At 39.4% G+C, this 25957-nt stretch overlaps 1 protein-coding gene across 1 annotated transcript in view; it reads right to left on the bottom strand.

Moving 5' to 3' along the window:
• LOC126162989 (telomere attrition and p53 response 1 protein) overlaps positions 1-24309 on the bottom strand; it is a 30045-nt gene extending 5736 nt beyond the window's left edge. The window contains exons 1-4 of the mRNA XM_049919845.1: positions 23959-24309; positions 23768-23839; positions 23389-23557; positions 10708-10868 (exon numbers count right to left, since the gene is read on the bottom strand). Coding sequence (XP_049775802.1) covers positions 10708-10868; positions 23389-23557; positions 23768-23839; positions 23959-24154 — 598 coding nt within the window. The 5' untranslated portion in view covers positions 24155-24309. The remainder of the gene's footprint in view (positions 1-10707; positions 10869-23388; positions 23558-23767; positions 23840-23958) is intronic.
• Between the last annotated feature and the right edge of the window lie 1648 nt (positions 24310-25957).

Raw genomic sequence — 25957 nt, 5'->3', positions numbered from 1 at the left:
GTGATGAATGGCAGCTAGCTCTAAATGTAGAAAAATGTAAATAAGAAGGAGAAACAAACCCTTTGTGTTCTGATACAGCATTATTAATGTCCTGCTTGACACTCACATTGTTTAAATATCTGAGCTTAATGTTGCACAGCAATGTGAAATGGAACGAGCATGTGAGGACTGTAGTAGGGAAGGTGAGTGGTCAATTCCAGTGTATTGGGTTAATTTTGGGAAAATGTGGTTCATCTGTAAAAGGAGACCACATATGGGATGCTAGTGTGACCTATTCCTAAGTACAGCTCAGTATCTGGCATTTGCACCAGCTCATATTAAAGGACGACACCAAAGGAGTTCGGAGGCAGGCTGCTAGATTTGTTAACAGGAGGTTCAAACAATAAGTAAGTATTATAGAGATGCTTCGGCAACTCATATGGGAATCCCTGAGGGAAGGCAACCTTCTTTTCAAGGAACTTTGCTGAGAAAAATTTAGAGAACCAGCATTTGAAAACTGACTGCAGAATGATCCCACTGTCACAAAAATACATTTTGTGTAAGGGTCACGAAGATCAGATCAAGAAATAATAGCTCATTTGGAGGCGTATAGACAGTTTTTTTCCCTCACTCTATTTGTGAACAGAATAGGAAAGGATATGATTAGTGATGGTACAGAATACCCTCTGTCACACACTGTACAGTGGCTTGCTACTTTATGTATGTAGATGTAGGTAAGAGAGATGTGGAGTGTCAGTCCTTGGTATTTTGGAGTATCACATTCTTCCAGTTCAGCTCCTAACATGACCACCTTTAATTTACTTTTAATTAATTAATACTTATATATGGATTGGTTCAAGACAGTTTTGACTGTAGCATCTTGACAATCCTAAGGCATTAGCAAAGAGGGTTTCACACAGATTCAAAAACATGTGCTCTGTGGGACAAGTGACATCAAAAACATGCAAGAAACTCCTGATATTGGGTGCTATACATTAGTCATTTGTATATATACTGAACAGGACTCGGGCCAGTACATTTCCTTGACAGACATCATTCTTCCATAACCTCCAGCTGTGCTGCTCTTTGAAGTCAACACAGAACCTATTATTCTGCAGAAGAATGGCAATGAAGCTGGTGAGGCTGAAGTCCCTGGTCAGGTTGTCAGTAGCCAACATGCTATTTGGTTGACAGTGATGTAAATGAGGTATTGAAGGCATCTTCATCAACTACACCAGGTGCGCCACGCAACGTTAAGCAAGACGTTGCACTTTCAAATCTCCTGGCAGTGTACCACCAGGCAAGGTGGTGATGTTTGCTTTTGGAACGCTCAACAGTGTGATCACCAGCGCCCATACAAAGTCCCAAGTTTTACACAGTCCAATTTTTTCACAATCCAATCTAGACACTGTCAAAAATGATGACAATGACGACAACAACAACAACAACAACGACAACAACAACACAAACCCAGTCTGCGGGCAGAGAAAAATCCCCAACCTGGTCATGAAACGAACCCGGGACCCCGTCCACCAGGCGTGGCCGCCCTTCCTTTGCTTGTGGTCTCCAATGAGTGGCACCACACATGCACGCCACCAGAGGATGCAAATCCACATGACCTCATGACTGACTGACCAACGCATCCTTTTAACCAGGCACAGTGCATCTCCGGACACAACACATCAAACATCGGATGATGCTACTAAACATTACCAATATCCAGATACTTACAGAAGTGTCAGCATTCAAGATTATCTGAGTCTATGAAGAACATTACTATCACTGCATACACTACACCACAGACAAACCTATAGCATTAAAAGTTATGTGAAGCTCAGTTACTAGTATACAAACTATAAACGAACTTATTAGTGTGGTATTTTTTGTGCATGTCTGATTTGTAATTCCACAACCCTGTCTTTGTTTGGAAAATTATTAGTCTTTAACGAAAATAAGGAAAAGTAGTGACGAAGCACCACGGAGTACTGTGTTAGCAGCCATGGGCTGGTAGCCACAATTATGATGACATGTGGGATACAATAACAGTGGACTATGCAGCCAAGATAGCAGAGCTCAACAGTAGGGATGCTGCACAGCCGTAACCGTGTAGCAAATGGGGCAGTCACCACACCAGGCCTAGTATCTGTTTTAGAAACATGACTAGGTGCTGGGTTTTATGAAAAAAATGGGCACTGGATTTTACGGCACAGATCATACACTCCTGGAAATGGAAAAAAGAACACATTGACACCGGTGTGTCAGACCCACCATACTTGCTTCGGACACTGCGAGAGGGCTGTACAAGCAATGATCACACGCACGGCACAGCGGACACACCAGGAACCGCGGTGTTGGCCGTCAAATGGCGCTAGCTGCGCAGCATTTGTGCACCGCCGCCGTCAGTGTCAGCCAGTTTGCCGTGGCATACGGAGCTCCATCGCAGTCTTTAACACTGGTAGCATGCCGCGACAGCGTGGACGTGAACCGTATGTGCAGTTGACGGACTTTGAGCGAGGGCGTATAGTGGGCATGCGGGAGGCCGGGTGGACGTACCGCCGAATTGCTCAACACGTGGGGTGTGAGGTCTCCACAGTACATCGATGTTGTCGCCAGTGGTCAGCGGAAGTTGCACGTGCCCGTCAACCTGGGACCGGACCGCAGCGACGCACGGATGCACGCCAAGACCGTAGGATCCTACGCAGTGCTGTAGGGGACCGCACCGCCACTTCCCAGCAAATTAGGGACACTGTTGCTCCTGGGGTATCGGCGAGGACCATTCGCAACCGTCTCCATGAAGCTGGGCTACGGTCCCGCACACCGTTAGGCCGTCTTCCGCTCACGCCCCAACATCGTGCAGCCCGCCTCCAGTGGTGTCGCGACAGGCGTGAATGGAGGGACGAATGGAGATGTGTCATCTTCAGCGATGAGTCGCTTCTGCCTTGGTGCCAATGATGGTCGTATGCTTGTTTGGCGCCGTGCAGGTGAGCGCCACAATCAGGACTGCATACGACCGAGGCATACAGGGCCAACACCCGGCATCATGGTGTGGGGAGTGATCTCCTACACTGGCCGTACACCACTGGTGATCGTCGAGGGGACACTGAATAGTGCATGGTACATCCAAACCGTCATCGAACCCATCGTTCTACCATTCCTAGACCGGCAAGGGAACTTGCTGTTCCAACAGGACAATGCACGTCCGCATGTATCCCGTGCCACCCAACGTGCTCTAGAAGGTGTAAGTCAACTACCCTGGCCAGCAAGATCTCCGGATCTGTCCCCCATTGAGCATGTTTGGGACTGGATGAAGCGTCGTCTCACGCGGTCTGCACGTCCAGCACGAACGCTGGTCCAACTGAGGCGCCAGGTGGAAATGGCATGGCAAGCCGTTCCACAGGACTACATCCAGCGTCTCTACGATCGTCTCCATGGGAGAATAGCAGCCTGAATTGCTGCGAAAGGTGGATATACACTGTACTAGTGCCGACATTGTGCATGTTCTGTTGCCTGTGTCTATGTGCCTGTGGTTCTGTCAGTGTGATCATGTGATGTATCTGACCCCAGGAATGTGTCAATAAAGTTTCCCCTTCCTGGGACAATGAATTCATGGTGTTCTTATTTCAATTTCCAGGAGTGTACATCAACGGAATCCAGCACCAAGACGCTAGAGTAACATCCCAACAGCGAGATGACTGGGTTCTTCTGGCTGCAGCCAAGGACTCGAGACTGGGCTGGGAAAGAAAATATTCAGAAACTTGTTAATTTTTTTACAAACAAAAAGCAACACACTTCACCTGCTAGAACCTTCAGCTTTCAGACATTCATTTTACCTATATTAATCTTAAGGCGGTGACCAGCATTCCCTTGTAATCAAACCAGTATACGAAACAGTCAGGTTGTTTTATAGAGTTTTAATATCGCAATACCTTGTTAAGGGCCGCAATTACATAAAATCTTATCTTGGGAAAGTTCAGGCCATAATATTGATTAGAGGTTAATTACTTGTAAATGTCTGTAGTGGGAAAGTGCTGTCTAGAAAATAAAGAAGAAGGTTCTTAAACAGAAGGTACATTTACTTACCCATTTTCAACAATCCCTTAATTTCACATGAACAGCATTACAGCATCGCTTAGGTCCTTTAGAAATTAATGTTAACCGATTTGGTGGATGAGCCTGGTCATGGTCACAACTATTACAAGAGTCCAATTATTCTAGTCTTTAATTACAGAAATCTATAGAACTACCAATCGTTTCTCATTAAGATACCATCATTTCACAATGACAAATTCCAGTGCATCTAATGCGAGAAGAATAAAGACTATTTCAGGTTTCAGTGCTGTCAAGATCTGCCACTTCAACAGAGAGACCAGATTCTTTAGCACACAGAACAGACTCTAAACTTTTCCGCTGTAACAAAACTACTTTTGTACTATGACATCCACCAAAATATATCTTGACAAGATGTTCTTAATTCTGTGAACCATTAGGTTCAAGTTATCAGTTTCCTTACACTTGCACAAAGAATTTATTACACCTAAATTAGTCACAGACAGAATATTTAATTTGCAATTAACTCAAACCAATAACACGTCAAAAGATTTATACTTAATTCAAAATACTACACAGATTCTCTTTGTGGTAGTATAGTAGCACAATGCCACTAAACATTATTATTCAGTGACTGATACGTGTACCAGCATTGCAGACTATTTGGTTTGATGAAGAACATTACTATTATCGTATATAACTCTGCGACAGAGAAAATACAGCATTCAAAGTTATGTGCAGCTCAACTCCAAATGTACATAGTATAAACAAACATATTAATGTGTTCCCTTTTCTAGAAGTCTGGTTGTATTTATTGGCCATCTCAGCTACCGACACAACAGTGATGTTAAGTGGTCAGTTGAATCATTGCTTAGGTGACTTAAACATCTCCGTGCTGTATAGCTGTCTCTATTAGCATACTGAATTAATGAAACTGGTCCATACAAGCTGTCAACTCATTCTGAAATATTTTCTTCTAGAACTATTAAGTCATTTTGTGTTTGACATAACTGTTTCATGCAGTAAATAGCAGAGCCAGGTGTGGTACTTTCTGTTCTTAGGCATGTCACCGTCATACTGTTTTCAGACACTACCACAAAAAACACGAAAAACAAACTTTTGTTCCAACATTGCTTTCATTTCATCAGCAACGCCTTTTTAAGTGTACATGTGATATAGCAGATTCTCCAAGCCCATTGGTATGTGTGCAGGAGGTGTGTGTGTGTGTGTGTGTGTGTGTGTGTGTGTGTTTTTTACTGATGAAGGCTGCGTCTGAAAGCTTTATGTAAGTGTCTTAACTGTGCCCGTCTTCAACTTGACATGTCTTCTTCACAGGAAGTAGCAACCTGTCTTGTCCTACATCATAGATCAACTATGTTTATAAGAGCAGTGTAACAGAGTATAATCGTGGATTAACAATACTTTTCACGAGTTGTTATGATACAATTTTATTTCTTCTCTCTTCACTTTCTTACAAACGGTGGCCTTACTATCCTATGTCAAACAAAAGTGCTTCGTTTTTACTGGAGCAGCACTGGTGCAGTGAACCTTTCACAGCTAAATGCTGCTTACTAGTGTGGGTAAGTGCTGAATGTCTGCAAATCAACTCTACACAAAAAGTTTGAAAACTTAACTCTCTAGGAATTTCGCTGAAACCAGGCAAATTGGTACAGTTGAAATATCCAGAAGAAAAAATGAGCATGCAAATGTGTATACATGTGTGTGTTTGTAAGTCCCCTAGATAAAATATTCAGACAAAGGTAATTTAACTGATGAAACTAAAAATTCAGAAAATACAAACTCACTTGAAATCACAACAGCTCACACCAATGTTAACTAACCATCACCAAAGCAGTCATATACAATTGTATAGAATGTTAAGGTGCCAACATTAATATGTGCTTAGAATCCTAACTGATATACATAGTGAAACTGAACTCTATCCACAAACTTTCAGAGCTACTGTGAAACACATTTCTACTTTGTTTTTAATATTCTGATAGGTGTAAATATGGATCAAAAGAAGAAAATGTCCAGTAAACATGGGCTCTAAAGTGCATACAAATGAGCCATGAGCACTTTTTCCATCTTTGCTACTGTGAAATATCTCTTCCACTGAAAAAGTGCTCATAGCATTTTAGAGCCTGAGTTCTGGTTCAACCTGTATATTATTAAGACTAAAATAATTACTCAGAAAACGTGGCTGACAAAACACCTAAAAAAAATAAAAATAAAAAAAAACAACAGTATGAGCCAATCACCCAGATATTGCATTACAACAACCTTCCCAATAATTTAGCGATCCGGTCAGATGTTTCACAAAATACTTAAGCTGTACTGAACTCATCTCATTGTATGGTAAAATAGAGAACAGATCAGTTTGTAAACTAGCCTCTGTTGTCTTATCTGAATAAGAAACAAAGTCAGGTATGATGGTCTTCTCACTTAATCTTTGTACAAAGCAATATTAGGATTTCATTGTTATCAATGCTGATATTACACATTAAGGTGAGTTAGAATGGAAATTTTTTCACATTTTTGGATTTTTATCTCATTATAAAATAGGCAATTTTCCAAATAAAATGATATATATATCACTTATAAACTCACATGGGAAGTATTTTACTTTTTAAAAATATAATCTACACTGGTTTAAACTGTTAAAATGTTTTATGTGCATTACTTCAAGATCAAATGAAAGCGACAATGGTTTGTGGCCCATTATTGCTTTCCCTCAATAATTTGTAGCCATTTTTATAACGCCATATTTTTTCATGTGCTGAGAGTGTGAACTGAGAATGATATTTTCACTCTGCAGCAGAGTGTGCGCTGATATGAAACTTCCTGGCAGACTGGAAACTAGGAGGTGAGGTACTGGGAGAAGTAAAGCCGTGAGGACGGCACGCGAGTCGTGCTTGGGTAGCTCAGATGGTAGAGCACTTGCCCCATGAAAGACAAAGGTCCCGAATTCGAGTCTCGGTCAGGTGCACAGTTTTAATCTGCCAGGATGTTTCAGAGTGTGAATTATTGGAGATTTTAGACCTTTATTTCAGCTAATTGGCAGGTAAGAATTAGCATATAAGTATTTATATTACTGTTACTCCTGATGCAATACATTAGGATATGTATCAAACAGAAGTAGGTAAATTATAGGTTGGGGTAAATAATATCATACAACAGCATGAACTTTCATTTAACATGAGTCACTTTCATGTAACTAAGTTTTTATACCAAGAGAGATATTAGAGATGAAGTTATCTTGTTCAGTAATTTACTTAGTGTGACTGTGTAACTAATATCACTACTAAAAATTTCCAAATTTCAACCAGTATTGTAAAAACAGAAAATTAAATGTGTAATATGAGTCACATAATCTGAGTCACAGTTCTACGATTTTAAGATTGGAAGAAGAGGATGCCCTAGTAGCATCAGAAAGACAGTGTAGGAGGAGGAAAAAGTTAAAGCATGAAGGAAAATATGAAGAATTTAAGAAGCAGCATCTGGAAGAAGCTTGAAAAAGCCAGCAGAAGCAGAAACAAAAGTTTCTACAGTTGAGTCAACATAAGCAAGGACTGTTATTAGAAGAAAGAAGAGCTAAAAATAGGGAGAGAGTTAGAAAACATAGGCAACATAAAATCCAAGGTCAGCAATCTAGTAAAGCAAGTTCATCACTGTGTAAGTCACATAGCGCTCTGGATAAAACTATGGCTTGCGAGCTGCAATTGCTTACATTAGCAAGGTACTGTCAACTATACCTGAAAATGTGAAGGTAGTTTCAATCTACTCAGATGGACCTGGCTCACAATTTAAAAACAAATGTATTACTGCTGCTGTACTTAAATTTCAATAATTTCATAATGTGGAAATCTATTGGAACTTATTTGCTACATCTCATGGTAAAGAAGCCTTAGATGGAATTGGTGCAGTTGCAAAATGGCTAGTGGGGAATACAGTAAAAAAGTGAAAATCCATAATAGGTAATGCATCAACTTTCACTCAGGTAGCTGCAAGTATCACAACTATGCAGGTTTTTCATGTGTCGATGAAATTCAAGGAATCAATGTAAAACTTAATCTGGCTCAAATATTTTCTTCAGCACCATCAGTACCAAACATAAAAAGCATTCACTGCTTTCACAACCAGAAAGGAGTACTACAAACATATCTGCTGTCTCCAAAGAATTTTGCTGCTGCAGATCATCATACTGAAGAAACTACAGAAAGTGTGAAAATTGGAGACTGGTACAAAGCAGAACATGACAGTAAATTCAATGCTGGAGAAGTATGTGCAGTTTTCGGAAATTCTTTCTTAATCAGTGCAATGGAGTGTGCTGTGCACTATTGGAAATGGCCCGTAAAATGCGATGTAATTATAATGAAAATTAATCCACTTGATGTTGTCAATGCAAGAGGATATTTTCAGTTCTCTGACTTATTGAATTTAAAGTTCATTTTCCCAGATGTGATGCTCTTATAAATTTTCATAGTGTTTGAAAAGTGAAATGTTAATGTTAAGTTTATCTTATTTGGTACATGTCATATATTCATTTCTCTGCTTGTAGGAAATAAGCTTTTCCAACAAGAAGTAGTAAGTAACATGAGTCGCGTAACATTGAGTCACGTGCCTTTTTCAGTATATTACAATATTTCACATGATATAAATATTTTTAGAAATTGTGACTGTCATTTGAATGCCAACCTAATATGCATTTTCTGTGATAAAAACCAGATCCATACTCCTAATAGTTTGAGGACACATTTTGACCTAAAATGCACATTAGGAATAGGATGTCCCAAATTTGTAACGCGAGTTAAAACAAAAATTACATTCTTGTTCTTTAATTTTAATGCTCTTCGCTGCTTAAATAATACTTCCAAGATCTTTGCCTGATTAACACAATTTATTATAATGATTTACAAAAGAAAATATGGGTTTATAGATTGATAACATAATAAAACACTGATTTCAAAATGTAACATGAGTCACCATGGAATCTCCCATAACACCATAATAGGCAGGCTGACAGACAAAATGATTGATTAACTACAGCAGTGTTATGGGATGGCCATTAGACGTAATACTGAGGACTTGTTGAATATTAAGCAGGCAGTATGGGCTACCTTCTTCCACAGACTGTTGACTGATGATAAACCAGTACACCACCTTGGCCTCCCAGACCCGATTCACGGTGCAATTACTGTAATGCCCAGTACTCAAACGGTTCATACAGCCATAAACATTCCGTCCCAGCAGCAGTCATGGATATCATAAAACTTATTTGCAGAGACCTGGTCAAATCCTGAATTACTGAAGAAGTGTCTGCATGGTCAGACTCAAAATCCCAATGAATCTTTCAACAATCTTATAAGGGCTCTCTTACCATACAATGTTTTTGTTAGAATACAGACACTAAAAGTGGGGGGCAAGTTATGCTGTTATTGCTTTTAATGACGACAACATTGGCAGGGTGAAAGAGCTACAGCATATGGGAATTAATCCTGGAGCAAACTGCATCACAGACCTAAAACAGATGGACAAGGTTCGCATTGATAAAGAGGAGTATGCAGCACAGTTGGCCACTAAGGTGTCCAGAAAGAAGAAGAAAAAGAAGAAGAAGAAACTTGGGGGAAAAAAATCAAGAGGACAATATACAGTATGGTGCAGGGTGCTACTGAGTGACTAAAAATAAAAAATTAAGCATATAGTAAGTGAGTTACAGTCTTTGAAACTTTAGAAGCTGTTACTGAACATTTGCATTTTCTGTTGCATTTTCCCCTAAATCTCTGAAACCACTTAGAGTAGAGTATTCAAATTTTCAGGGAGTAATAACGTAGATATCCTGAGTCTGCTGAACTAAAAGAAGAACATAACGTTATGTATAATTAACATTACTTAGAATAATGTACAAGAAGTACACCGTATTTTAACGGTGTATTTAACAAATTGTATGTCTGAAAGCAGTGGTTGAAATGCAATTTTTGTAGTTCAGTAGACTCAGAACGTACAGTTTAATGTCCTGTAAAAGTTTCATGTCATTGGCTACAGAGATTCCTGAAATACAGGAAAGCCAAGTCACTAAACTTCAGTTGGCGAAGTTTAGTAAACGTTTTCATCGACTCACCTGTCGCTCGTATGCACGTAGTTCATTCAAGTGTCTACCTGCTGATGCCTGCACAACCATGTCAGGATAGGATGTTCCAACTCTCCTTAAGCTCTAGTTCAGTTGGACAACAAAGGAAAAGAAATGGCCACACACTCTTTCCAGCAATCATCCTTGCATTTACCTAACGTGACTTTCAAAAACTGTGCAATGTCTAAACAAAAATGGAAATGGAGAGATCTGATGCCTGACCATCCCAACAGTGTTGTCAGTTTCTTAACCAATGTGCCCTCTTGACAACCCATCCATTTTTCTTCAGTCCCCTCCAGGTAGAGAACTATCTCTCTGAAGAGACTTTCAAAGTTGTGACTGTCAATCATTGGTGGTACCTCAAACTTTTGTATGTACTTATCAATCTGGTGCCAAATGGTAAATAAATGCTTTCTTCTATTTTATGACAAAAACTCATCCTCCAATATTGTCACCAGATGGTCACGAATGAAAACTTATGTATTTTTCTAAGAAAACCAGGAACAAAATTTTAAGATGATGAAGAGATAGTATAAAGATCATATACTCACTAGCGAAAGTTATTGCTTCCCTAAATGTACGCATATTGTCATCAGAATAGACACTGTTACAATGATTGCTGCTGATATGGAATTCGTGGTGTTGTGCATCCATCTGGAAACCAGCTGGAGAACCATGCCGCTCGATCAGAGTTCTGGGACGTGGGGAAGACCTGCATATAAAATAGGTTAAAAAGAAATTCATCAAAACCAATTTTGGGAATAAAAAGTAATAATCTCTTTAATACTTAGCAGATCAACATTCATTCAGTTTAAATGCACATTGTTTAATTCATTTAAGCCAAGGCTAGGTAACATGTTTGTACAGCAGGACAAAGTAGATAAACGCTTATGTTGCCCTGTAACAAACACTCTGAGCACACTTTTACCCTGTGTGCCTGATTTAAGGGCAGTTGTGGTCATTAGTAAAGGCAGAAAACGAGAAGGCTATATTTTTTGAGTCTGCATCCATATGAACATGTGCTGATCTTGTTAAAAAAAAGGAGGAGGGGTAAAAAAAAAGTGGAGGGAAATGCATTTTTGTGTTTAGATACAATAAAGGAGAAAGGTTTATACATGAATATGATTGGCACAGTACTGAAAAGACAAGCCAACAAAACAAAAACAACATGTACACAGTACAATGTTTGATGAAGACGTAAGTGATAAACATTTCAACTTGCTCCGAGTTAGGCTTTGCCTTGAGGACTTCTGTATTAGGCTTAGCTCAGTTTAATTATACACTGCTGACAGTTATGTGACTGACTTCTGCAAGGGCTGTTTGCAGACATGCCTGCAGCTTTTTGATGCTGATATACTAGATCTGTTTTGCAGAAGAGCTGATTGTTCCACTCCACTATATTACCTGGTAATAAAATAAAGTAAGACATACAATTCAAAATACATTTCGTAATGTTCTGAACTTGTCTTCAATCTTCAAAAGTTTAATACCTAGGAAGAGTAACAATGAGGCATTAAATGTACAATCATTTCATTAAATAGCAAATTATTAAGGTCAACTTTCAAGCTCTCAAGTGGTATGTTTATGACTGTAGGGTTCACAGGCAAAATTCATCTATGCACTTAAGTCAATGAGTCATCAAAAATAGAAGTCATTTAAGTAAACCTATTCCTGCAATTTCCATACCTTATCTTTCATCTATATAAAGAAGCAGCCATACTCAAGTGCAGGTGTTCACGATGTTGCACCAATTAAAATCTTATTTGAACACCAGTTTTCAGCCAGTAAACCATAGAATCTACCATTACAAAATTAGTTTTCTAATTTGGACTGAAGTGCTAAACAGTCATTAAAAAGCAGTGTCATAATTAAAACAATAAGCATAGATTGTCACTATCTTTGAGAACACAATACTTTAGCAAATAAAAAGATGTACTCTGTAATAATAATAACACAAAACAAAACTTAAAAGTGGAAACATTGGAACTTCAGTGATCTCAGTCGAAAGAAAATTTGCAGCAACAACAAATGCTGAAAAAAGCAATTCTTTATATCGAAGTTCTTCATTTACGTAAGAGTCAACAAAAGACTGGAAAACAATTTCTAGGTGAAGGTATATGGAGAGGAGAAAAGAAGCACAGTCAATACAGGCAATGAGGCTATATCCATCACACATTCACGTGCAAAACAAAGAGACCTTAACACATATGTGGTGGATGAAGAAGATGGGTAAAAACGCGCGCACACACGCACGCACGCACAAATAGCTACATGGTGGATTTTATTTCCATTTAAAAATAAAAATAAACAATGCTACAAAGATAAAGTTGGCATTATTTAATCATTAATGTATGTTGCTTTGGCAAATGATACCTTCACAACTTATTGCACTCGCGCATTGGTTAGCGCGTGCTTTCTGGTAACTGCTTTGCTGCCTAAACTGATGACTTGTATGGTTATCCATAGCAAATTTATGTTCTGTTTTATACTCTTACTGTTTCAATGTGCATTGTCACATCCTCCTGAAGGCATTCCAAACAATTTAGTTTAACTTAAAATATGTTATCAGACATCAAACTTTTGAAACATACTCTCATTTCTCAATAATTTTATGTCTCAATTAAGATTTTCTTTTTACTGATAGAGTACAGTGTAAATAACCCAATTTCAACTAGATAAACAAAATGAAATCAATGTAACTAAGTTAAACAAGTAAGGTACTCAATGACCACTATATCCAGCAATCAACTGGTATGCAACAGTTGAGAAATACAAAGAAAGAAGAAATCATTGCAGAGTAGTTTTCTATTATTTCCCTATTGATTTCTACCCAACTGATTATGTAAGGTCCTCAAAACTGGAAACCACTTCATATCCTCCCCTGGTGCTGTCAACTCTTGCTAAATCAGGCACCTGCCTTACAGCTTCCTGATATGATCATACTTTAGTTCCCTATTGCACTTGCAGGTGAAATTAACTTTGGCCTACTCATCAATCACAGCAGTTATGATCAAGCTACTGGCAGAAATTTAGGATAGGTTAGGAGATTCCAATGCTATGTAAATAAGAGTTGTAATAGACTCAAACAAAAGGACAAAACCCTCAGATACAGCTAGAAGCAGCTCAGTGGACAAGACAGCTCCCAAATGAGTGTAAAGGAAACTTAAAACTATTCAACTTGAACAGATTATTGGCTGCCTGACAGTCAACAGGAGAAAATCACACTATTCAAGACTGAAACAGCCAAGAAAGAGAGAAAGAAGGGGGGGGAGAACTTTTTTAAAACAATTTGTTTTGTGAATAAAAACCACTTTTCTTTCTCCCAGATACATTTCACCTTTTTCTAAGGCATCATCAGTGTGTTATTTCTTTGCGTTTTTGGTTGGCATCTGCATTTCTTCTCATTTGGTCACATGCTGGAGTTTTATCTCCAAAACATAAGCATGTTATTATGTTCTGAACTTTTTCTTCCTTTTTCCTCTTGTTTGCCCTTACTGTTGTGATGCACTATAAGTCTTCCATCACTAGTTACAGATATTTGATCAAAAACTGTCTTTTCAAGACGTAACTACTATGAGTTCCCTATGTTTCTCCACACATACATCAAACAATAAGGGCAAACAAGATGAAAAATTGGAAGAAAAAAGTTCAGCTTCTGTTTTGGAAATAGTGCCATAGAGCAACCTCCAGCATATGACCAGATAAGAGGTAATACAGGTGTCAACCAAAAACGTTAAAACCTATCCCACTGATGGCTTAAAGTGAAAAATGTAAAACATGTCTGCGGAAAAAAGTACAGTGCAGCAGGAAAAGGCAGTTTTTATTTACAAAGCAAATATTTCTGTGCTTGCTGCAGAGGATGACCGTGAAAACAGACTTTTTTTTTTATTACATTATCTGACCAGCAGCACAGATGACAGCTGTAGTCATACTTTCGAGGTATCACTGAAATATTTGTTAATGAAGTTGTCACAACAAATGAATCTCAAGTACTTCATTTTCTTAAATTCTAAAATATTTTCACCATTCCTTAAAGATGTATGTTGACACTGATTGAGCAAGGGATACGTTGATAGTGGTCGAGTAGAACTCAATCTCAAAATACATTTCAAATAATAATTTAATAATTTGATATACGTATCAGGTGTTTTTTTAAAACTTTTTCTTGATGGGAAAAGAACTGTTCACAATGATCCTAATGAACTAGGCATCCATGTTACATGCATATGAAGTTTCAGGAATTGTTTGTAGATATTTGGAACCTGGGTAGTCCAATATCTGTCTTAATTCAGTATCATACATTCGTTCAATGATTTACATTTGCAGTATGTGATTTAAATAACTGACATACACAATTTACAGCACAGCACAAATTACTAAATCTACTTCGACACGCTATCACCAAAATTATATGCCAAAATTCAGTATACAACTTTCTCGGGATGGCTATATATTCTCAAAAATCAATGCATCACGTGTTTCATGAATGCATTTCTTTTATTCTGCCACAGGAATTTCTTGCTCTGGTTTAGCACTTAAATGCATACTAAGTATTTCACATATGCACCACAATCAGCACAAGAGACACTGATCTTTTTTCTTAGAGTTATCAGTCATCTTGCAGTTTGATTCCTCTAGTAAATTAGCAGCATCAGATTCCACACTATAATCAGAAAAATCCTTTGGTAGCTCAATTTTAAAAATTCAGAAGGAAGGCATTTTATTCCTTCTTCCTTAGGTGATAACACATCTTAGAATGCTCTGTTACACCCCACCTAACGCTGGATCCCCTATAGTTTTTTTCTTTTTTTTTTTTTTTTTGGGCACAGTCTCCTGACTGGTTTGATGCGCCATGCCACAAACCTCTCCAGTGCCAACTTCGTCATCTCCCAAGTAGCACTTGCAACCTACATCCTCAATTATTTGCTGGATGTATCCCAATCTCTGCCTTTCTCTAGAGCTTTAGCGCTCTGCAGCTCCCTCTACTACCATGGAAGTCATTGCCTGATGTCTTAATAGACCTATCACCCTATCCCCCTTCTGGTCAGTCTTTTCCACATACTCTTTTTTTTCTCCGATTCTGTGCAGAACCACCTCATTCCTTACCTTATCAGTTCACCTAATTTTCAACATTCATCTGTAGCACCACATCTCAAATTCTACAATTCTCTTCTGTTCCAGTTTTCCCACACTCTAGATTTCACTGCCACACAATGCTGTGCTGCAAACTTACACTCTCAGAAATTTCTTCCTCAAATTAAGGCCTATGTTTAAACCTAATAGACTTCTCTTGGCCAGAAATACCCTTTTTGCCGGCGCTAGTCTGCTTAGGTAGCAGAATTCCTTAACTTCATTTGCTGCCTGATCATCAATCCTGATAAGTTTCTCGCTATTCTCATTTCTCCTACTTCTGATTACTTTCATCTTCCTTCGATTTAATCTCAATCCATATTCTGTATTTATTAGATTGTTCATTCTATTCAGCAGATTACATAATAATTCTTCAACATCGCTCAGGATAGGAATGTCATCAGGCGTATATTAACACTGATATCCTTTCACCTTTAATTTTAAATCCACTCTTGTACATTTCTTTTACTTCATCAGTGCTTCTTCAATGTACAGATTGAACAGCAGGGGCAAAAGACTACATCCCTGTCTTATACCCTTTTTAGCTTAGCTTTATTTTTCTCAGAATTTTGAACAGCTTGCACCATTTTACACTGTCGAATGCTTTTTCCAGGTCGACAATTCCTATGAACGTGTCTTTATTTTTCTTTTTCTCTTGCTTCCATTATCAGCTGCAATCTCAGCACTGCCTCTCTGGTGCCTTTACCTATTCTAAAGCCAGCATGTCCTCAATTTTCTTCTCCATTCTTCTGTAAATTATTCTTGTCAGCAACTTGGATGCACTAGCTGTTAAACTGATTGTGCAATAATTCTTACAATTTTTTAGTGCTTGCAGTCTACTGAATTGTGTAGATGATATTTTTCCGAAAGTCGGATGGTATGTCACCAGACTCCTACATTGAATCTTCATTTTGCTGCCACTTCCCCAACGACTTTAGAAATTCTGATGGAATGTTATCTATCCCCTCTGCCTTATTCGACCTTAAGTCCTCCAAAGCTCCTTTAAATTCTGATTCTAATACTGGATCACCTACCTCTTCTAAACTGACTCCTGTTTCTTCTTCTATCACATCAGACAAATCTTTCCCTTTTTGAGGCTTTAAATGTATTTTTTCCACCTATCCGCTCTCTCCTCTACATTTAACAGTGGACTTCCCGTTGCACTCTCAATGCTATGACACTTGCTTTTAATTTCACTGAAGGTTATTTTGACTTTCCTATATGTTGAGTCAGCCCTTCCAACAATAATCTCTTTTTCAATTTCTCCACATTTTTCATGCAGCCAATTTGTCCTAGTTTCCCTGCACTTCCTATTTACTTCATTCGTCACCAACTTTTATTTCTGTATACCGAGTTTCCTGGAACATTTTTGTACTTCCTGCTTTCATCGACCAACTTAAGTATATCTTCTGTTACCCAAGGTTTCTACACAGTTACCTTCTTTGTACCTATGTTTTCCTTTCCAACTTCTGTGATAGCTGTTTTTAGAGATGTCCATTCCTCTTCAGCTGTACTGCCTACTGAGCTATTCCTTATTGCTGTATCTATAGCCTTAGAGAACTTCAAGCGTATTTTGTCAGTCCTTAGTACTTCGGTATTCGCTTCCTTGCATATTGATTCTTCCTGACTAATGTCTTAAACTTCAGCCCACTCTTCATCATTATCATGTTGTGATCCGAGTCTATATCAGCTCTTGGGTAAGCATTACAATCCAGTATCTGATTTTGGAATCTCTGTCTGACCATGATGTAATTTGTACGCCAACTGAAATCTTCCTGCATCACTGGGCCTTTTAAGTATACCACCTCCTCTTGTCTCTTGTGACTCTGGAACAGAATGTTCATTATTACTAACTGAAATTTATTATGGAACTCAAGTCTTTCTCTTCTATCATTCATTGTCCCGAGCCCCTATTTTCCGGTAATCTTTTCTTTTACTCCCCCTACAATTACATTCCAGTCCCCAAAGACTATTAGCTTTTCATCTCCCTTTACGTACTGTATTACCCTTTCAGTATCCTCATATACTTTCTCTAGCTCTTTGTCTTCAGCTTGCAACGTAGGCATCTATACCTGAACTATCACTGTCAATGTTAGTTTAGTATCGATTCTGATAAGAACAATCCTATCACTGAACTGTTCACAGTAACACTCTCTTTGCCCTACCTTCCTATTTGTAACAAAACCTATTGCCGTTTTACCATTTTCTGCTGCTGTTGATATTTCTTTAAACTCGTCGGATCACAAATCCTTGTCTTTTCCATTTCACTTCATTGCTCTCTCTTTCCTGATTTTCTAGTTTCCCTACCATATTCAATCTTCTGAGGCTCCATGCACCAACTCTTAGAACATTAGCCTTTCGTTCATTACTGAATCTTTTCCTCTTTGTCACCTACCCCTGGGCAGTCCCCTCCCGGAGATCCAAATGTAGACTACTCCGTAATCTTTTGGCATTGGAAAGACCATCATGACACTTTTTCAATTACAGGCCACATGTGCTGTGGATACACATTACGTGTCTTTAATGCAGTGGTTTCCATTGTCTTTTGCATCCTCATGCCATTGATCATTGCTGATTTTTCCACCTTTAGGGGCAGTTTCCCACTCCTAGGACAAGAGAGTGCCCCCGAATCTCTATCTGCTCTTCCACCCTCTTTGACAAGGCCATTGGCAGAAGGGTGGTGACTTCTTATTCCGAAAGTCTTCGACCGCCAATAATGATTATTAATCAAAATTTAAGCAGTTACAGGTTTTGAACATGGGACCGAAGACGTTTTGATTACTAAACAAAGACACTATGTCAAGATATTTCTTTCACCACCACCACCACCACCACCACCACCACCACCCGTACACAGTCCAATTTATAATTGTTTTCTTCTTTAAGAATAATAGGGGTGAACTGCACTAATGTTAGTGTCTTGTCATTTCTACTAGGGAGAGGGACCCCACTTCGTGTAACCACCACTCCCAACATCTCCTATCTCTCCTCGAAGTCCTCCACCTCTCAAACCCCTGCTTGGAAAACACACTCAGGAACATCATCCTAGAAGCCAGCTGTAAACTTTAGTTCCATGCCACACACCACCTGAAAAACTATCCACAGTGCTAGTGCAACACCTAAGAAGTGCGGTCCCTCTCCCTATCCATCACAAACACCAACCACAACAGCACCTTCAACAAACCCACCTCATAGCCAACAAACCTAGCCTAGCCACCCTACTCAGTCTCCCAATCCCAGTCCCAATTCAGTTCTAACTCATCCAGATCCCTCTCTCCTCCAGAGACATCTGTTCTATCAAAAGGCTTAACCTTTAGCCCCACGCCTAAATTCAACCACACTGCTCTCGTTAAAGACCTCTCATTCACCCGGAACCTCAACTGGAAATATCACTTCACCACCCAAACACAGCCCCCAAATACTAAACCAAGTGTTGAACCCTGTCTAGAACAGTTTTGACCGCCTTCCCAAAGGGATCCTCCTCCCCTCCCCCAAAACCATCCCTGGCACACATTTCAGGAAACACCTCACATCCAGTGTCGTCTCCCAGTCCTTCTTGAAGAACATCCTGACAACCCCAACATCACCCCAGCTGAATCCTGTGCCAGTAAGGAGCTGAAAACAGACTGCTCAATTGTCATCCTCCCGGCAGATAAAGGCTCCACAACTGTGGTACTTGACCATGTGGAGTATGTGGCAGAAGGACTGTGTCAACTCTCCGACACCTCAACCTACAAAGCTGTTACCCAGGATCCCATTCCCTCGATCCAGACTGAGCTGCCAAAAATCCTAAAAATCCAAGAGCCCTCACAAGGCCTCACAACAGCTTCCATAGACCTACTCACTCCACCTGAGCCACTTACCCCTACCTTCTACCTATTACCGAAAATCCACAAAGAGAACCATCCTGGCCGTCCAATTGTGGCAGGCTTCAAAGCCCCAACAGAACGTATCTCAGCTCTGGTAGACCAACACCTCCAACCTACCACCTGCAGACTCCCAGTCTACATCAAAGACACAAACCACTGCCTAGAATGGCTCAAATCCATTCCCACTCCCCTCCCACCTGAAACCTTTCTTGTCACCATTGATGCTACATCCATTTACACAAACATCCCACATACCCATGGTCTCTCTGCCCTTGAACACTTCCTCTCCCAACGCCCACCCAAAGATCTTCCAAAAACCTCGTTCCTTATCATACTTACCAACTTCATCCTCACCCATAATTACTTCACTTTTGAAGGCCAGACCTACAAACAAATTGAGGGAATGGCCATGGGAACCAGGATGGCTCCGTCTTATGCCAACCTCTTCATGGGCCGCATGGAGGGGGCTTTCCTGAAGACCCAACAGTTGCTTCCCCTGGCCTGGTATAGGTTTATAGATGACATCTTTGTGGTCTGGACTCATGGTGAAGAAACACTCCTTAATTTCCTCCATAACCTCAGCTCTTTTTCGAATCTGAATTTCACCTGATCCTTCTCCAAAACCCAAGCCACCTTCCTGGATGTTGACCTTCATCTTGCTGAAGCTCACATCCACACCTCTGTCCACATCAAACCCACAAACAAACAACAGTACCTTCACTTTGATAGCTGGCATCCATTCCACATCAAATGCTCCCTTCCCTACAGCCTAGGTATTCGTGGCAAACGAATCTGCTCCAGTGACGAATCCCTCAACAATTACACCAATAACCTGACCAGTCCTTTCCTCTCCCGCAACTATCCGGCAGACCTTGTCCACAAACAGATCTCCCAAGCAATACATTCCTCCCCGCCCGACAACAATGTTCCTACCCCCCCAGACCACACAGAAGCATCCCCCTTGTCACCCAATATTATCCTGGCCTCGAATACATCAACAAATTACTCTGCCAGGGATATGACTTTCTCAAGTCAAGCCCTGAAATGAGATCACCCCTTGACAATATTCTCCCCACACCACCCAGAGTTGCCTTTCGTCGCCCCCCTAACCTTCGTAACATCCTTGTCAAACCCTACAATATTCCTAGACCACCTTCTCTACCCAGCGGTTCCTATCCCTGTAACCGACCCTGCTGCAAAACCTGCCCCATGCATCCCCCCCCCCCCCCACAACCACCTACTCCAGTCCCGCTACTGGTAAAACATACACAATTCAAGGCTTGGCCACATGTGAAACAACACATCATTTATCAGCTGACATGCCTGCACTGCACAGACTTTTACATCGGTATGACGACAACTACCTGGCTGAGTGCATGAACAGGCACAGATGAACTGTCCGCCTAGGAGATGTCCAATACCCAGTAGCAGAGCATACCATCCAACATAATTCAAGGGTCCTAGGAACCTGCTACAATGTACGTGCCATTTGGCTACTCCCACCCAACACCAGTCCCTCGGAATTGCGGAGATGGGAACTTGCACTCTTCCTCCTTTTTCCCCTCTCCTCTTTAGCCATTCACACATCTTTTCATCCTACATAGTTGTGTTTATCTTTATACTATATACCTCTTTACTTCTGTATGCATCCTCTTTGGTTTGAAGCTGCCACAGTACTCAACAGTAGAATATCTATGTCTTCCCTCTGACAACCATGCCTCCATCCCTGCTACCCCCCCCCCCCCCCCCTCTGTTGCTTCATAACCTGGGTTGTGAGTAACTGAATCCACTTTCCCTTCTTCCCTTTTCTCCCTTTCTCCTCCCTGGTGAAGGAACAAAGTTCCGAAAGCTAGGAATGTAAATTTTCTGTTCTGTTTTGTAAATCTATCAGCTGTACTGAGCTGAGGCAAGTACTGGCCAGCCCCTCTATCTCTTTGTTAGTATTTGTTTCACATCTTAATATGAGATTTTCACATCCTTTCACCTTTCCCTCTCCTTCCCTCTTTCCTGATGAAGCAACCGTTGGTTGCGAAAGCTTGAATTTTGTGTGTAGGACCAAATGTAAGTGTCCCACCACTTGTATGACAGAAACACATTTAACAATATTTGGTGATATTTTTTCCACCAACTAAACACAGATCACATTCTGTCTCTCTACTGGTTCACTGTGCCTGTTCAGGATTTATCTAGTACTTCATTACAGCGTTGCACTACTCCATCCATTTGTTTCCATTCACTGATTCGTCATGTTCTGTAGAAATAATCTTAGATGAGGCCCTTTAGGGAAGCAGAACAAACCAAGATACAACTTAACAAAAGTTAAACATATCACAAACTTAAGCTGTACATACACTTCACTATTTCCACTCATGGCAGCTAAATTTAACGTACGAAACTTAACGTACACCATGATTTGTTCCATATCCCAGAAGGTTCTCACTAAGATTTTTCAAGCATAATGAAGGAATGAACAAAAGAGTGTTCAATAGATCGAATCATTAGTGAGTACAGTCACAGAATTAATAAGCACAGGTTAATTGTATCCAAGGAAAATTCAGTTGGGGAAAACTACTCATCCTGATAAAAAAAAAAATAATCAATGGACTGTGCTTATCTCCAGCAAGAAAAATGCCTACTACTGCTGATACACACCAATAGCAGGAGTAGACACACTACTTAGCTTTCAGAACTGATAGTTCCTTCATTGGGAAGGAGAGATGAGCTGGTTAAAAAAGGAAGGACAAGTGACACACACCCTAGAATGGGAGAGACCCAACTTTACACATTAATAGAGACGAGAAACTGTCTATAAATTATTTCTGTATTAAGCTGCTGTATTGTATTTGCCCTTGCATTAGCTGCAATAATGAAAATAAATTTAAGAGAATGGCTGCTGCTTTGTTATACAAAGCAGCTTCCGTTTATCACAAGCACCTTCCTTAATATTAAAATGACTACTCTGGTAATTATCTGACAACACTCTTAACTACTTACAGTAACATATTTATACTTCTTTAGAATTAAAATTTGTCTATTGTTTTGCTCATATGAGTCCGTACATTTGAGTCTAGGTAATCAAGAACATGGTGAACCAAATAAGTTTTTATTTTCTCTTGCTTTGTTTCTGTACACAGCCCACCCGCCTAAGACTTTTTGCCAGCAAAACCATATACAAAGGTGCAATTCCACACAGAGTAATTTGAAGTTTAATGAAACATTTTTATTTTTAGCACAAAAAAAAAATCATTAAATTACAAATGTTTTGGAAAGTGATCAGCACTTACAATGCATCTAACAGGTATTAAAAAGATTTTACTTAAGGGGGAAAAAACAATGTCAATGTTTACTTCTCAAAAGCAGGCTAAATATTTATTTTCATGGCATTTTCCTGTAAAATAATTCCATAAGCCAAGAGTGTGTTTAAGTATGAAAACTGAACTAATATATTTCAAGTTAGGAACTGATGCACCATTTTGAATTTATAACAAAATTAAGCTAACCATTTTTTCTGAAGTAAATATTTCAAACTCAGAAAGAAAATTGTATATAGTTTACTTTTGTGTCTTTGGACAGTCTATTTGATCACAATATGGTCTTCCACCACATAATTCACAAAAATAAACAGTTTATGAATTTTCAGTTTTAACAATGAATGTGATGACTGATACAATTCAAGAGCCCATATGTCAATGTGAGATGATCCTTTACCAAAATAAACAAATAAAATAACTCGCAGTAGAACATAAATCAATAAGATTTGCTTGACATTGGGCTTATTTTAAACACGAATTTTGCTAATACACTTACATCCACAAGTAACGCTCCGAACTGGTACGTATGGGGCATTTGTAAACGTGGCTATCAGCAATTCGGGTATCAGAAGTAGCTTGTCGTTTTTGTATCTCTCAAACGAAAACAAATTACAAAAATACAGAGAATCCACGATTAACTGTGGCGTCCATTATTTCCACGAATACATCAGTTAACACCTATTTAATGCTGCAAAACGAAACTGTAGTTGAGTAGTAAGTGTGACCTGCCACAAATTATAGTAAACATCTGCATGACAAAAAAGTCACAGATTAGAAACATATGAATTACCTTTGTTAAGATTATGGCTATACCGGATGCTCCAACTGCACAATCACTGCCAAGGCCAAGTACTTTGTTCGATTACAAACAACTATTCGTTCCAGCACCCAGCAAAACACTTGGCAAACATCAGAAACTCACCTATGATGCGGTCGAGGTGGAGTTGGCTTTCCAGCCAGATAAGAAAGTAGATCCTCCCGTCTGATTTTGTGTCTCATTTTCCGAACCCAGCTCAACAATTCCTTGTTTCGTCTCTGATAACCGCACTGAATTCCAAGTTCACTAGTCCGCCTTATTCCTTCCGTTGAATCTGCAAATTTACGATTGTACAAAAGAAAAGTTCACATAAAGGCGTCAGCTATTGTCTTACTTAATCTTTGATAGATGTGACATACCGCTCAGAAGTCTTGATTCACATTATTTTTCTACAACGAACATACATGAGCTATACATAGTAAAAGAATACAAGGTCAGCCATGTATGTTGACATTCGGCTCATCGGCATCCATGTTTTCATTACCTTTGTACAAATTTGTCACCGTACCAGCGGCGGTTTGGAAAGGTATCCATAACGAAAGGCCTTGCTGACGTTCTGAAAACAACACAGGAAATTATTGTGGATGGCTCGACAATCAATAACATGCCACACAAAATGGAAGGATGCACCACTCCTATCTTAGCAACAGTGATCAATATTGACATCACAATCACCTCTATAAAGTTGCGCTATTGCAGTTGCGCTGTTTTGAAAAGTCACCCACAGTTTCTGGTGAGTTTGTTCCCTCTCCCTCTGAAGCTGTCCTTCGTAGTCGGGTTCACTTTCAACATGTTGTATACACTGCTCCTCCCAATTGGTAATGAACATATCTAACAGCGGGTCATCTTCGCGATCTCTGTCGTCGTTCATTGTATTATGGAACTCAAAATCAAATACACGACACAGCCTCCCCTGTTTCTTGTAATGGTTTGCTTTGGAAACCTTCCAGCTGATGGCACAGATGAATCACATCACCTTCCATGTATTCTGTCTGTTTCTTTCGTCACTTCTACAGACGAGAACTACCAAAGATATAGTTGCCATTAATTTCTGGAGTTTAAATCGCAGCTGACGCTGTTAAAAAGTTATCTTTGGTGTCCGGATGAATGCAGTTTCTTCTATAATTTCCATCTCTACAGAAGGAAATAGGTTTAGCTATGGTATTTTTATAACGTAAAAGTATATTTTAAAATATAATCCAACAAATTCGCAAACAGGTAGTAGTTTTTATTTCAATGCTTTTTCGAGTAATTTGACAATTCAACTTCACTTCAAAAGCTTTATAATGTTGATATTGAGGAAATTTTAATTGGTTACTACCATTGATCGTTACGACTGTAGCAGATAACAAAACAGAATTAGCTCACATCCACCTTCATTCCAGTATAGAGATATAACTTATTGCAAGGGGGTACTAAACAATGAGTACACGAAGTTTCATGATGTTAAACTATGTTCGACTGGTACAATCTTAAATGTGTTAATCACAACTTGTCTCTATTCAGTTATAGCTTAGACCTAAAATGGTTGCCCAGATAAAGAATGAAGCAAAGTAGCAATACTTCACTCATAAAAGTTTGAATCTAGGGTGGTCAAGGTAATGATTTCAATAACATGTGTTCTCCAAAGGAAAGTACTGTGACAATATTGCAGATTTTTGTTGCTGCAGTTTCTTACTACTTTGCAAGTCCTAACACATTGTGTGGTGGGTGTCGCATTGTTGAAGTGATATGGTAAACAGAAATTTCGGTACCACCATAATAGTAACAAGAACTAGCGATTCAGTTTCCAGTTTCGTAAAATGATACTTCTACTCTTGCAAAACATTATAATAGTATTGGTGAAAGTGATACAAGTTCAATGTTGCTAACAGTTCTGGTCTGGGTGCATTTTATATTTCATTTTCCACCACTACAGCCATGTGCTGTTCAACAAACTGCAAGAACACCAAAAGAATCGACAATTCAGATTCATTTTAATTCCATAATTTCCTATCAGATTTTAAATATATGTATATATGAAAGAAGATAAATGTTTAAAACCTAATTGATGACGAGGTCATTGGAATCAAGGCCCAAACTCAGAATGGACAACAATGAGTCAGGAAATTTGCTAGTGTGTTTTGAAATGAACTGTTCTGATATTCACCTTATGTGGTTTGCAGTAACCATGGAGAGCCTAAATCAAATTATTCAATGGCAGTTATGACCCTCAAAGAATCTGTCACACTGTGAAGCCTTGTTTTCAGAATGAAAAAGAAAGTTGCATGGAACACATGCCCTTAGGAGTTCTTCCCATTCCATTTGTGTATAGGATTCAGAAATAATGACAACTTAAATGCCTGTGTGTATGAGGTAATTAGACAAATCTTTTCTTTGTCCCTAAGAGAGTGATATGTAGACTGCAGAGGGTTGTACCATATTCCTAGCTTAGTCTCTGGATCTTGAAACTTCCTAAGCTGGCCTTCGCAAGATAGTTAGTGTCTATGTTCAAGCGACTGTTAGCTCAGGTTTTTCAACATTTCCATGATGCTCTCCCATGGGTCAAACAAATCTCTGACAACTACTGTTGACTGTCTCTCAATACAGGTTCTACACACTAGAGTAATATTCTACTCTGAGATGCACAAGTGATTTGCAAGCAATCAAGGGAGACTAATCGATTTTGCCTAGC

This window comes from Schistocerca cancellata, chromosome 2, assembly GCF_023864275.1.
Source record: "Schistocerca cancellata isolate TAMUIC-IGC-003103 chromosome 2, iqSchCanc2.1, whole genome shotgun sequence".
NCBI classification, from domain to species: domain Eukaryota; kingdom Metazoa; phylum Arthropoda; class Insecta; order Orthoptera; family Acrididae; genus Schistocerca; species Schistocerca cancellata.
The sequence above is the reverse complement of the archived record's forward strand: the minus strand, read 5'-3'. Positions and strand labels throughout refer to the sequence as shown.